General features: G+C 35.7%; 1 protein-coding gene across 5 annotated transcripts in view; it reads left to right on the forward strand.

Moving 5' to 3' along the window:
• Positions 1–15,058, forward strand: part of LOC121864958 (neurexin-4-like) — a 40,315-nt gene that overhangs the window by 15,162 nt on the left and 10,095 nt on the right. For all 5 annotated transcript variants that reach the window (XM_042364176.1, XM_042364178.1, XM_042364179.1 and 2 more), the window contains 17 exons: positions 440–643; positions 920–1,086; positions 1,434–1,622; positions 1,824–1,991; positions 2,113–2,332; positions 2,880–2,962; positions 6,190–6,349; positions 6,671–6,796; positions 7,291–7,517; positions 8,252–8,384; positions 8,835–8,981; positions 9,128–9,298; positions 9,752–9,970; positions 10,517–10,753; positions 11,106–11,285; positions 13,035–13,168; positions 13,724–13,934. In XM_042364176.1, coding sequence (XP_042220110.1) covers positions 440–643; positions 920–1,086; positions 1,434–1,622; positions 1,824–1,991; positions 2,113–2,332; positions 2,880–2,962; positions 6,190–6,349; positions 6,671–6,796; positions 7,291–7,517; positions 8,252–8,384; positions 8,835–8,981; positions 9,128–9,298; positions 9,752–9,970; positions 10,517–10,753; positions 11,106–11,285; positions 13,035–13,168; positions 13,724–13,934 — 2,976 coding nt within the window. The remainder of the gene's footprint in view (positions 1–439; positions 644–919; positions 1,087–1,433; positions 1,623–1,823; positions 1,992–2,112; positions 2,333–2,879; positions 2,963–6,189; positions 6,350–6,670; positions 6,797–7,290; positions 7,518–8,251; positions 8,385–8,834; positions 8,982–9,127; positions 9,299–9,751; positions 9,971–10,516; positions 10,754–11,105; positions 11,286–13,034; positions 13,169–13,723; positions 13,935–15,058) is intronic.

Consider the following 15,058-nt stretch of genomic DNA (forward strand, 5'->3'; position numbering starts at 1 on the left):
TATGGTTCACATCTACTGATTTGAAGGACATTTATTGACATACCTATTTGTAAGAACACTAGAAGCTTTAACCATCAAACCTTTGAGGCTTTCCTTTATAATACTGATAGCATTAAATGATCTTATTTCAAAGAAATTCACAAAAAATTAGGTAACTTTTATGGAAGATATATGATTTGTCATGAAATATTTTGGTACATAATTGACAAGCGAAATGAAACAGTACAATATTAAAAGTCATAGAAGATTCTTGTCAAGAGCATTTTGGTCATTATTACTGAAATTTATGTATTTATTGGTCAAGCATCCTCTCATGCCTTGAGCAGTTTAATTTTGTGTGTTTTCTCTTAATTTGTAAAGATATCAGGAATGTGTTTGTGAAATTGCCATGTCCTTTAAGTTTTTAATTTTAAACTTGGAATTCTTTTGCTCCCGACAGCACCAGAATCAATCAGTTTTAAAGGGAATTCTATGGTCGTGATGGATGTTTCTCGATTTCCCATCACCTCCCTGAGAGACCACATCCGCTTCAGGTTCCGCACAACATTCCCCGATGCCATGCTCATGTATGGCCGTGGAACACAGGGAGATATCTTGTCACTACAGCTGGTGCAGAACAGGATGGTGCTTAGTTTAAACCTTGGTTAGTAAGCTAGAGTTTAGATATTAAAATCATCACGTCTTGCCTCTTGTTTAGAATCTGGTATTGAGAATAGTTAAGAGATTTCTTGAAAGATAATATGGATTAGTTGCTGAAAGTTTTTTCTTTTATAAACAAGAATGGATTTTTATTTTTATTTTTAAATTTTCAGGAAGGATTGAGTCGTGTGTGTGTGTGTGTGTGTGGGAAAAAAAAGCTTTTGGTTTGGAAATAAGATTAAAAAGTTCACCTGAAGATGCTTTTTAATGTTTCCCTCAGGTTCAAAGTTAATGACGTCAATATCGGTGGGGTCACTGCTGGACGACAACGCCTGGCACGACGTGGAAATCAGAAGAGAGCAGAGGAATGTGACTTTCCTTGTGGATCGTGTGAGGATAGACGACGTAATCCTCGACGATTTCAAAAGACTCGATCTAAACCAAGAGGTAAGGCATTGATCTACAGTGGGGTGGTTGAAGATACAGTACAGTACTTGTGTTTACAGTATTGTTTTGTTTTTGTATTGTGTCTTTTATTCTTTCCTTCTTTCATTCCTGTCTTTCTGTTATTATCCTTTCATTACCTGTCTTTGTTATTATTATCCTTCATTTCTGTTTCCAGTATTATCCTGATATTTGTCTTTCAATCTTTCCTTCTTTTATTCCTGTCTTTCTGTTATTATCCTTTCATTTTATTTTTTCATCTTCTGTTATTCTCATTTTTACATAATTTCTGTTCATAAGTAGCCTCATCTTCCAAGGAAGTTCATTTCACATATATTTCTTTCTAATAGGTGTATATTGGAGGTGTACCGAACAGACAGCCAGGCATGAAGGCTCGGGCCAACTTCACTGGCTGCATGGAAAACCTGTTCATCAACGGCACCGCCATCATCCCCGAGATGCGAGACGCCGACGACTACTACTCTTCCTACTACAAACGACCCAAGTACACTATGATCAACACCAATCCAACGTGTCCGGTGAGATGTTCTCCATTTTCATCGTATACCCGTACATTGTATTGATTCAAGTAATGCCACTGAAATGAACTATACTATTTCACTTGGCTTCTGTTCAGCAACACTCTAGAGTTTTAGTGACCCTAAAAACAATTTTAATTTGTTGGAAGTATTTTTACATCATTGGATAAATTGACTTTGTTATTATTTGCTCCATTACAGTTTGGAGACTCATCAGATCTGACCCTCACCTTCCTCAAGCGAGAAGCTCATTTACGATATCCAGCAGTTGAAGATCTGCGCTCAGTTAATGTTTCCCTAGAGTTCCGCTCCTATGAAGGGAAGGGTGTGCTCATTTATCATAAATTTACCACGTCAGGGTATTTCAAGGTCTGTTGTGTTATTCTGTTTATATTTCAAGTAAGACTCCTTTAATTTTGATATAACAAAACTAAACAAACTGCTACTGACTTTTATATTCTTTATTCTTTTTCTTTTCTTTTTTTATCAGCTTTATTTAGATGAAGGGAAAGTTAAAGTGGATATTTCAGCAGCACAAACACCAGGCAAGGTAGTGCTGGACAACTTCGATGTGTCGTACAGTGATGGTCTTTGGCATAAGGTGATGTTTACCATTGCCAAGAACAGCATGGAGCTTACTGTTGATGATGTGCCCATGAAAACAGTGCGAATTATCTCCATCTCCTCTGGGAAAAATTTCCTCATAGGAGGTAATTAATTTCCTTATGCTGTTTACACAAATGAATCTTTGGAGGTTTATTCGTCTTGTGAAATTTTGTCATTATGGCATATTTTTTTGCAGTTCAGTATCTTAGTTATATCACATTTCAGTTACTCAGGTCCTCTTTATTCCCTTAATGTCAAGTTTTTAGAATATTTCTGATAATGATTTTTGTTCCAGAAAACTGTATTTTAACTTTAAGCTTTATTTGGGGAAATACATCTATAAAGGTGAAGGTACATGTTAATCAGAGGTATGCCATATTAGTACAAACTGTTGAAGAACTTATGGCATACTCTTTGTGTCAAGGTAATTTTCGTCGTCATCATGAATTTAGATTTTATATCCAAATGCCCTTGCCGAGTTTATTTTCTGTATTCAGGGTTGGAATTGTCTATCAACAATGAGGTGTGGGGTTAAGAGGGGCGAACATTATGTTTTGCAGTGTGAACGGTTTTGTTTCACTCACATTAGGTTGTCTGTATCTCTTTCTTAAACATTTTAGTCGTATGGAAGTGTAAATTATCCTCTTACAGGGGGTGTCTACGGCACAAGCGGCTTCTTGGGCTGCATGAGGCGGATATCTGTGGTTGGATTCATGCAGAGGCCCAAATACGAAGTAAGTACAAGCAACATAGATGGCTCTAAAATTCTGAGGCAACATGTACACTCGCATCAAAAAGTATCTTTATTATTTTCTGTGAATCAGTTTGACACAACAGATGAAGGATTTTGACAACGCCACCGAGACAAAGGGAGTCGCAGTGTACTTTTTGAAGTGAGTGTACGATGTGTTGATGCTTATTTTAATGTGGCTTGTTTTTAATACTGCAAGAGTGTAGATAAAACAATATCCTTTGTGATTGTGTTTTTGTCCTTATGTGTAAATCTCAGTTTTTTGTTGTTTTATGTGACTTGGAAGGCTTTAAGTATGTGAGATAGTTTATATAATTACAGTAGCCTTAAAAGTGTTGAATTTTATTTGAATGAAATTGCCATAGTGCTGTAAACACAATCCTAAGTTATTTAAGCTCATTTGTTGTGTCTTGTATTTGGCAGTACAGTAAAGGGATTCCTGGGTTATGAACGGATTGTGATCATGGACTCAGTTCATAAGTTAATCTGTTAGTAAGTCAGAACTGTGTTAATTCCCAATGTTAGGTTAATACACAACCCTACCCATACCAAACAATAATAATGTCCCATACATAACTAATAATGTAAATACAGGGGGGAGGGGGAGGCAAGTTTGCGGGTTCTTACTTCGCGGTTCTCGGTTATTCGCGGGTGCCACCCTGGATGTACCCCAAGAATGTCTGTGGATAGTTTTGAAGTTGCCAGCATTTTTTGTGGTTGGGACAGTGAGCCATTTGTTCTAGAGACAGTAATTTCCTTTACCTGTATTGTACATATGGATGTGTGTATGTGTGTAGACACACACACACACAAAACACATAGTACAGTACAAATAAAATAAATAATAAATTGGAAAATCCTCTCACAAATAATCAGAAACAAATTTATTAAATATGTGACAGTCTACCCTCAAGCCCGTGCTCTATTACAGTACAGTACTTTATTAATAGAGCACGGTCTTGAGAGTAGACTCACATTTTTAATAAATTTGTTTCTGATTATTTGTGAGAGGATTTTCCAATTTATTATTTATTTGTACTGTACTGTGTGTGTGTGTGTAATAATAATAATAATAATAATAATAATAATAATAATTAACGGTTTATTGAAGAGCTTGGCCAGAAGGCTGAAAATATACAGTTACATATTTGGGGAATGGGTTACGAATTACAGATAATATACAGGTAACATAAGTGACACAATAAGACATACCGTATATCACGGCCTATAAGACGAAATTTGAACATTAAAAAAATCTGCCCAAAGTTAGGGGGTCGTCTAAACCACCAAGTTTAAAATTCTTACCTCTTAAATATTGTGGTTTAGTGTGTCAAGAGTGGTGATGAAAACATCGTAAGCCACTCACAAGGTCTTACCACTAATTATTTTATACTGAAACTTACGTTTGGCAAGCTGGATTCAAATTAAGATTACCGGTATATTAAAATAATAAAAATGTATTATAAACCTGTCTAACATACCGTAAAAGAGATTTATACCCCTGTAATAAACACAGCTATCATCACACACCCCTCCCCACGCCCCCCCCCATTTGCCAGTGAGGAGACAAGAAAGGAAAAGTGCATTAATTCTTGAAACTATCGACGGTTAATTACAGACGCTCAAGTGACGTCACTAGTGTTTACACTACACCAGCTGGTAATATTTGATGCCATTACTTGAAGTGAATTGGCCTTATTTTAAGTAACTAACTATAAATAAATACAAAAATTAAAAAAAAAGATCAAAACTGAGAAATAATATACTGTATGTATGTTGTGTTGTCAAAGTAAGAGGAACAATTGTGTAAGTACGTAATATTTTTTCACTCAAATCCTAATGAAACACTACTGGAGAACATTCCTTTGTCGCAAAACAGTTTATAAATTAAAGAAAATAATTACAGTGTGTTTAATATATTACAGTATATTATAAATAAATAAATAAAACAAATAATTCGGTAAATTATTTAAAGTAAATGGAAAATAAGCAAACATGTTATTTACCAAGACCCTTCCGTCTGGCTCAGGGTGAGATGTAGGGGAGATAAAGAAGGCTATTTATAGCCCATCAGAAGTGGCTAGTACCCTAATGCACCATAAATAATTCATTGAACATTCATTTTTTGTACATAGTATATTCAGTATATATATATATATATATATATATATATATATATATATATATATATATATATATATATATATATATATATATATATATATATATATATATATATATATATATATATATATATATATATATATTTGTGTAATAAATGTATGTAGTAAGTACATACTGGTAACCTTTTTCACTCAAATCCTAATGAAACATCACAATTAGAATACGGTGGTTGCTGTTAACCACATGTTGTATAAATAGTCACACCACCCAGACGAGGGAACACTCCCACCACGCTTCAGTGACGTCACTAGTGTTTACACTACACCAGCGAGTATAATTTGATGACATTACTTGAAGTGAATTGGCCTTATTTTAAAAAATCAAGGATGGTTGGTAAAGGACTACTGAGTCAGTGGGTAAGTGTCACATTTGGGGTACTGGTCTTATACAGCAAATAGAGCTCAAAAGCTACTTTTTAAATGGAAATTTGGGGGGGGCGTCTTATGCACCCCGCCGCCTTATAGGCCGTGATATGGTATAATAACTAGATGGGGAAAAGCTCAAACTACAGTGCATTTCAACATAGTGACAGTGTAAGAGCAGTGTGTGTGTGTGTGTGTGTGTGTGTGTGTGTGTGCGTGCGTGCGTGCGTGCGCGCGCGCATATACAATACTACAGGTAAAAGAAATAATTGTCCTAAGGGCAAACACATAAAGAGAATATAAATTTCTTTGTATACAAGTAAAAGTGTAACCCCACCCCCCTCAGGGTCCGGAAATGTTATTCACAGCGATTTTGAGAACCTAACCCCCGTGCATTTTGGGGGGGGGGGGGCCCTGTACTGTAAATAAAATTATGTTAAACTACTGTATATAAGGTGAGTAAAAAAATTTTTATTTACAGATGTTTTTGATGAATATATTGGGATCCCATTCACAAGTACAGTTGTTCGTAAGTTGGGCAATGGTAACTTGAAGACTGCCTATACTCTACTGTACTTTTTTGGCTTGCATAAGATGTAGCTCAACAAACATTATAAAGAGGATCTTGAGCTAAACATTGCATTAAAATCTTGTTTCTATTTAGGAAATCAGTGACATGAAGGGTGTGGTGTTGGCAGCCTGTCAAATTATGGACCGGTGTAACCCTAATCCCTGTGAGCATCATGGACGCTGCAAGCAAAACTCTCACGAATTCTTTTGTGATTGTACCGGCACTGGCTACTCAGGGGCTGTCTGTCACACCTGTAAGTCTTTGTTCACATATTACTGTATTACTATACTGTAGTTATTAATGCTACAATATTACTACTGCTATTACAATTTCTCTTATTGCTTTTTGTGGTAAATGTCTTGGATATTTTCTCCAGGGAAATTTTAAGTGTTAAGTTAGTTTAAAATAAAAATGGTATATGATATTACATTGATGAAATATGTGAATTTTAAATATATTTGTGTTTAGAAGGTGCAGGTAACATCTCCATAGACAGATAGCATGTTAAATATTCACTAACACCCCCTCTCTCTCTCTCTCTCCATTTATATTATTTGTTTGTTTGTATTTACAGCCCTGAATCCAATATCATGTGCTGCTTACGGTATACAGAACCCCGGCTCCAAACGTGCTGAGGTGTATATTGATGTGGATGGCTCTGGGCCTCTTGTGCCATTCCCTGTCACCTGCGAGTTTTATAGTGAGTGGAGCTCCATATTTGTTAACTTCCATTATTTTACAAGTCATCTTGTACGAAATCTTTGGGTAAAAGTTCAGTCGTCATTTCACAATAATATGCCTTTTCTTTGGAAGCCAAAAATTAACATGCTTAAAGTGTGAAGATTAGTTTATACTACTGAGAAAATGTGTGTAGGGCGATTTAAAATTTACAAGCTCAACGTAATTGGTGTTTTAAATATTCTGTGTGAATTAGATTATTTCAAAGCTTATTAATTAACTCTAATGTGGAAAATAACCGTAAATCGGGTATGGAGATGATTTCAGCACATTGTGACTTGCTAAAGGTTTATTGTTGATCTGTTAAAGTGGGAATATGTGGATCAGTCCTCCATTTTTAGCTGTTGTGTATTTTTAGTGTCAAAACTTTTAATATTCCAAGCACTGAAAATTCTTAAACTTTATTGACTACCTGGTGATCCCTACTTCAGTAAATATTAAATATCTCCTCCTCAGATGATGGTAAAGTGTTGTCTTCCCTGAGCCACAAACATGAGAAGATGACCACTGTGGATGGGTTTGAGAGGAGAGGATCGTATGTACAAAATATAATCTACGATTCTGGCATGGAGCAGATTGAGATTTTCGTCAACCGCTCTTCCAAGTGTAGGCAGCGCATCCACTACGAGTGTCTCAAGGCAAAGCTCTTTAATTCCCCATCTTCAGAAGATGAAGATTTCCAGGTATTTATGAAGGTTTTATTCCAGGAGTAAATATGTTAGTTTTGGTTGTCCATAGAAGTATAACTGGAGAAGTGGTTAGTAAATGGGATGCTGTTCTTCTGTGATGATATTTACACTTTATTACAACAAGACAGTCTGCCACACTGCCACTCTTTCCTGTCACTGAATTGTCTTTTTCTCATCACTTCTTTAATTTTTTATCCCTAGTTTTGTATGGTGTATTTTTCCCAGTTTCTTTCTTTGTTGGTTGCTTGAGGTTTGCTTCAGGTTTAACTTTGAATAGTCAGTGTTGCAGTATTTGTCTTGTAGCAGTATTCATATTTAATTATGTGTTATACATTAATGTCCAGTGTTCAGTCTTGTAGCTTGCCTTATTCAACTACCTACTGTACTTTCTAATTTCTCCGGTACTCGTATTGAAATGTGAACTTATTAGTCTTTGTTGTTTCATTGCAGTAAAGAGTACACAGCTAACTCTCTTCTTATTTAGTGATCTCATTTGTATGGTACCTCAACCCACATACAGAGTCCTTAAGTAAATTTTGTAGGATATTACTGGGATAATTATCAAATCTGGAGGATTCTATCCAAATTTTGTCAGTTAGTAATAGCACAATGTGAATGATGTTGATATCATTGGCTTTAATTATAATTCTGATCTTTATCTTTCTTACATAAAACATTCCCTTTTGGCAAGAAGAAAGTATTGTTTATATATTGTCGTTTTAACACAGCCGTTCACGTGGTGGGTGTCGCGCAACAACCAGCCCATGGACTACTGGGGTGGGTCACTGCCAGGCTCCCGGAAGTGTGAATGTGGACTCATGGGGACCTGTGTTACCAACAAGTGGTGTAATTGTGATGCTGGTAAGTCATTGTGTGGCTGTGATATATTTACGTCATGTTATGGAAGAGGAATGCCATCGTAGAACTTCAAAAGTGTGCACCTCGAAAGAGAATGGCGCTAGTACCAACATCTTGTAACAAATATACTCCTTAGTACTTAGTGTTTAGACAGTTAAGAAAGGGAAATTGTGAAAGAACTATGAATGAGAAATGTTTGCTAATATGGGTAACTGGTGCGGGTTTTTAGTAAGGATCACAGATGTTGGTTCAATGGTCAGTGCTAACAATAAGAACAATGCATGGGCAGGAATCCACGGCGAGCTATTGGTTGGAAACTTTGAGTACTGTTAAATGGTAGTTCCTTGAGATCTTGTAGTTTTATTGTAAATTAACAGATTGAGAATATTTATGACAATCCAATTATCAGCATAGATTGTGAAATTCTAATTTATATTTTATGTTTCCCACAAGGTTTGGAGTCTTGGCTTTTTGACAGTGGTGAGTTGACCGTGAAGGAACATCTCCCTGTACGTCAACTACGGATAGGTGATACTGGCTCCCCTCTGGATGGCAAAAAGGCTAGATACACCCTTGGTCCCCTTGTCTGTGAGGGCGACAGTAAGTATACACTTATATTACTATGCTATATTAATTCATATTCATAGTATGAATTTTTTCTGGCTACACACACCACCATATTTTCTGGTTGGTGTGGCCTACCAGTAATTATATTTAATGACCTGAATCTATGAATTTCCTTACAGATATATTTGACAATGTGGTGACGTTCCGTAGGGCTGACGCTACCATAAAACTTCCCCGCTTTGACATGGGCCATTCAGGTGATATATACTTTGAATTCAAGACCACATCTCGTGATGGTTGTCTTATCCATGCCAAAGGACCTATGGATTACATGAAAGTCTCCATTGAAGGTAAGTTGGGTAACTCATACAGATCATCATCATCTCATAAGCAGTCTCCCCTTTACATTTTCCATCTTGATCCTTTCCTTCCCCCTCCCCTTGTTTATTTATACTATATCTTTTTATTTATTTTTTTAATTTTTAATAAATTCTGGTTTTATATATCCACACTGCAGATAGTTCTTTGTGGGGTCTCATCTTTGTAAATAACTTGAGGTTTATTTAGTTCTTTGTGAATGATAGTAAACTTAAGAATTCTCGTATACACATTTGGTGGTTTTTCATACTTTTTCTATTTAATCTTGACTTTTAGGGTTTGATGCATTGTACACATTTCAAGAGTACATTAATGAGGAAAAAGCTGTTGTGAAGTGATTTATAACTGGTAGTTTGGAGAGTTGTAATAGTGAATCATGTAGTATATGCTGCAACTAAATGATGGTCCTCTCTTTTATACAATAGGTGGTATGCAACTCCAGTTCCAATACCAGGCTGGCTCTGGTCCAATGAGTGTCAGTGTGGAAACTGCATATGTGCTCAACGACGACCTATGGCACACGGTGGTGGTGGAACGCAATCGTAAAGAGTCGCGTATGATCATTGACGGCGGACGGAAGGCTGTGATGAAGGAACCGGCCGGACCTGTTCGTGCCATATATCTGGATTCTGACTTTGTTGTTGGTAAGTTGTTCAGTGTTCATGCTGCCTATCTACCTGTGCATAAGAACAGAAGTGAGGTGTATATTTAGTTATAACTCTTTTATCATACAGTATTTTAGATTTAAAATGTGGTGTTGGTTCCCTTATCTTGGCTGGCTGGTTTATACACTACAGTACTGTACTTCCATTCAGTCAGACATTTGTCACTTTATGTTTTGGTAATGCCACTGAAATTGTTTGCCCTAGAATTTTTACATGTTGAACTGACAATGTGTGTGTGTGTGTGCATGTATATAGTACAGGAGAAATCAGAAAGATTGAGAGTAAGGCAGACAGGGATATACTGTATAGGGATTGTGTGGTTGACAGTTCCATGGTAGTTGTTAGAAAAAGGAATTTTGATATGGGTAAGACTGTGTGTTGTATTGCTGATTTAAGTCTTATTGAATACAGATCTAATATTTTTATGAGCTTTAACTGTTTATTGAAGGTATGATTCTAACTTTTGTTTACTTTCTTTTTCCTGTTCCTTGTACTGTATGAATATCTTGTATCTTTACTGTTTAGGAGCTACAGTGGATTACCGCGATGGATTTGTTGGATGTATCCGAGCCCTTGTTCTGAATGGGGAACTGCAGGACTTACGAGGAAGAGCTGAATCTGGAATGTACGGTGTTCATGCCGGGTGTGTTGGCAAGTGTCAGTCCAACCCCTGCCTCAACAACGGCACCTGTCATGAGGGATATTCCTCTTATGAGTGTGACTGTCGATGGACTGCATTTAAGGGACCCATCTGTGCTGATGGTAATGTTCTTGTTGTCTTTCCACCTTTTTTGTCCATTCTGCAGGGTGGATAATATCAATCCCTTCAGCATAGCAGTTCTTATCAGACTTAATGTTTGAATATTTATGAGAAAAAAAATATAAATGTATTGTAAATATATCTTAATCAGACAGTAATATGTGAACATCTTTGACTATTGTCTCACTCAATTTGAGTTATTTGACAAATTAATTTTTTCTTACCAATACTGTACAATACTAGAAAGGAAAAATGTCTGATATATATTCATGAAGAATTATCATATTTTTTATGTTACATTATGTAATTTGGATAATGTGAAGCTTTATACATATTTTTTTTACATGTTCACAGAGATTGGTATCAAGATGTTAACAGACACAATGGTCAAATACGTGATCCCAGGCACGTACAAATCCACTATCGCCGAGAAGATTCGCGTTGGGTTTACGACCACTAATCCCCGAGGTTTCCTAATGGGGCTGCACTCGAACATCACCGGAGAGTATCTCACACTGGCCATATCAAATTCTGGTAGGTGTATGTGCTGTTCAGGGTGTCTACTGGTCTGGAAAACCTGGGTAAGGCAGGGAATTTTATTTGGGGCTGGAAAAGCCAGGCAATTTTATGTGCTTTTAGTTCAACTTCAAAATATTGTTATTTTGACAGCAATCTTACTATAAATAGTCCACTTCAATAACTGAATTGTTTGTGTACTTATCATATTTTATGCTAATGATCAAATAACCAAATATTACAGGTTTTACTTACTAATTCTGCATTGAGTATTGTCAGAGATGAATTCTTCTTATAATTAAGTGACTTTATTTAAGTGGATTATTCCACATATTATTCATGAGTCATATAGGTGGATTAGGAGTAGATTTTTTTGTTTTTTGCCGGATTTCCAGCTTTTTTGTAACGTCCTGGTCGACCCAGGTGAATCACACAAATCCGAGGAGAAAAATATGGAGGTCTTTGCCGATGTTCATCACTAGACTTGGGGTGGGTCGTGAAAGGGTCTTCACTTTCTTGATTAATATCATTTATATCATATTAAAATTTCCCAATACCCCGTAGTATATACTGTACATGTTACTGAAAACCGCTAATTTTGTTATTCTGTCATAATGAATACCAAGTAAATGTACCTGGAAGTTTTCAAATTTACACCTGGAAAAGCCAGGAAACTTTGTTTTGTCTGACCAGTAGACAACCTGACTGTCTTTACTATACAGTATAAACACGTTAGTTTTCACTTTCCCCCAAAAATGTCTATTTACATTAAAAAAATAAGCCTGACCTTAATACCTTAGTTTTTGGCACTTGGGGTAAAAAAATTGATTTTGTTTAAATTTCATACAAAGGTACAGGCGGTTCCCGACTTATGAATGCCCGCCGATACAAACGGGGATAAACTTTATATTTATAGTATTTTATTTACCTGATGACTTATTTATTACTTTCATTTACTATATTTTGTCATTCTATTTCTTTTTTTCTCTTTAATTGTTATTTTAGATGTATATAAGGACTTAGGCTATGATATAGTGGGATTTTAAACATTGTTCTGTAAGTACGATATGCGCATAGCATGTGTTCTGAGTTCTGTACATTTCCGACTTACACTAAGAACATCTTCAGGAGCGGAACCAGTTCGTAACCCAGGGACCCCTTGTACTACTTTACATGCTGATTATGGATCTTGGTTCACAATTTAAAATTTTTAGTAATTAGTGTTAATTAATGACCTTTGAAAAAATGTAAAGTATTTAAAAACTCAATTATGCTGTGCCTGTAAGTTTTAAGTTGCATTTTTAAACATTTTCTTAAAAACATTTATTGTGTTGCTTTGATTTGAGAGTAAAATACAGTTGCAGGGTCCCCATTATATGTTGTTTCACATATTAGTCAGTCATCAGCTGGGGAACACTTTACAGTTATTTGTTTATGTCCTGTATATTCATTCATCTTTTGGTCTTGGAGGGAATTTTTATGGGTTAATTATATATTCATGTTATATATATACGTATATATATATTGTTGTCAGGTAAATGGATCTGGAGGTGATCAAGGCAAAATTTGTGGGGGTAGGGGCGGGCTAGCCTCATAGGGGCTCTTGAAAAACATAAAATTTAATCCTATTGCTGTGATTTTAGGGCTTTAATAAAAAAAATTAATTAAGTATCTCTGTAGCAAAATCACCAGTCATCCAGCAACGAGGACAATATATACAGTACATTTGGTCTTGATTAAACACTGTAATTTATATATATTTTTCAGGTCATTTAAAGGTTACTTTTGATTTTGGATTTGAGCGACACGAGAAGGTTTATGGGAAGCGAACGTTCCATGAGGGCCAAAACCATGATGTGAAGCTATACAGATCAGAGTCTGGAAGGCAGCTTACTATGCAGGTAACTAACAGACTGTCCAGATGGTGGATTTTTTAAGTAAGAGTATTTTGTGTGTAATATCTTTCGTCATTTACAGTTGCCCATCTTATTGAGCTGATTTTTAGTAGTAACCCATTGATTTATAGTAGAAAATTATAAAGATGTGAGTGGAGAAGAATGTGTGAATGATGATCTTCAGCATAATCTTGATGTGCTTTGGAAAATTCAAATGTGGGCGAGAAAAATTATAATGTAACATGTGGGAATCATCCTCACAAGCGTAAAGCAACGGTTGTGGAAATAGTTTTTAAAGGGTTAAGCAGATAAGGGCTCACACCTGTATACTGTACAGTACATGTATTCGCCATCAAGGTTACCATTGTGAAAATGTTTTGTCCTTTGAGTTATGTATATAATCTTGATTTTTTTTTTTTTTTTTGGTGTTGGGGGAAGGGCAGATGCTTATTCATTTCAATGGTATTCTATCATGTTTTAATTTTGCTTTGTCTGCCAAGGGAGGTACCCCAATAGTGAAGGAGTTAATGACACATGAAATTATTTTTACTTTTTCTTAAGGTGGACAACTATGAGCCCATTACGTGGAATTTTGATGTGAAAGGATCAGCCGATGCCCAGTTTAACAACATACAGTACGTGTACATCGGAAAGAATGAAACTATGGCTGAGGGCTTTGTCGGGTGCATCTCTCGTGTTGAGTTTGACGACATCTACCCCCTCAAGTTTTATTTCCAACAGGACCGCCCAACTACAGTTATTGCAGAGTCAAGTAAGTTACCTTTGAACTTATGGATCTGGGTTTATTTGGGTTATATTTATTTAGTAAATGCCATGCGAAGGTTAAGTAGCATTTAAGTGTACAGTACATTTATTCTTATCTTCATCTTGCTGTCACCACATGGGAATTACAGTACCCATATGTTTTGTTATAGTATAGGCCCAAGTATCATTTTAGTTTACTCCTGTCACTAAACACGTAATTTATTGCTAATCAACAGTGCACATTTTCCCCGGTAATCACTTGCTGCCTTGTTGTGTGGTCACGTACACAAAATTTTATATCTGAGCCTTGTCTGTGTGTGTGTGTGTGTCAGAATGTTTTAGCAGATGACATAAAAGAGTCTCGTACGTGTTAGGGATTATGCTTGACCCTGAATGGAAGTTTGCATGGTTGCTTGTGGATTAGGTATATTTCTTGTTTGCTTGTGTGTGTGACCTTGTAATTCTTGGTAACCAAAAAGGACTTAACAGGGCATTGACATCATTTGAGCTGTCTGTCTGTCTGTCTGTCTGTATACAAATGAATTTTTTTATAGCAGACTTAAATTTTACCGGGGTATATTACAGCTGTACTTCATATATAAGATATACACAAATAATGTCATAAGATATACACCAATGATGTCATAATATATACACCAATGATATCTTAATATATACACCAATGATGTCATAATATATACACCAATGATGTCATAATATATACACCAATGATGTCTTAATATATACACCAATGATGTCTTAATATATACACCAATAATGTCATAATATATACACCAATGATGTCATAAGATATACACCAATGATGTCATAAGATATACACCAATGATGTCATAATATATACACCTATGATGTCATAATATATACACCAATGATGTCATAAGATATACACCAATGATGTCATAATATATACACCTATGATGTCATAATATATACACCAATGATGTCATAATATATACACCAATGATGTCATTAATATATACACCAATGATGTCATAAGATATACACTTTAAGTAATTTTGAGTAAGTACAGTATGGGGGAACCTCCATTTAATGGACTATATGGAGAGCAAAATCCATACGATGTTAAAACCTCCAATTAATTAACTATTT

The sequence above is a fragment of the Homarus americanus genome, unplaced genomic scaffold (assembly GCF_018991925.1).
Source record: "Homarus americanus isolate GMGI-L3 unplaced genomic scaffold, GMGI_Hamer_2.0 scaffold2539, whole genome shotgun sequence".
Classification (NCBI taxonomy): Eukaryota; Metazoa; Arthropoda; class Malacostraca; order Decapoda; family Nephropidae; genus Homarus; species Homarus americanus.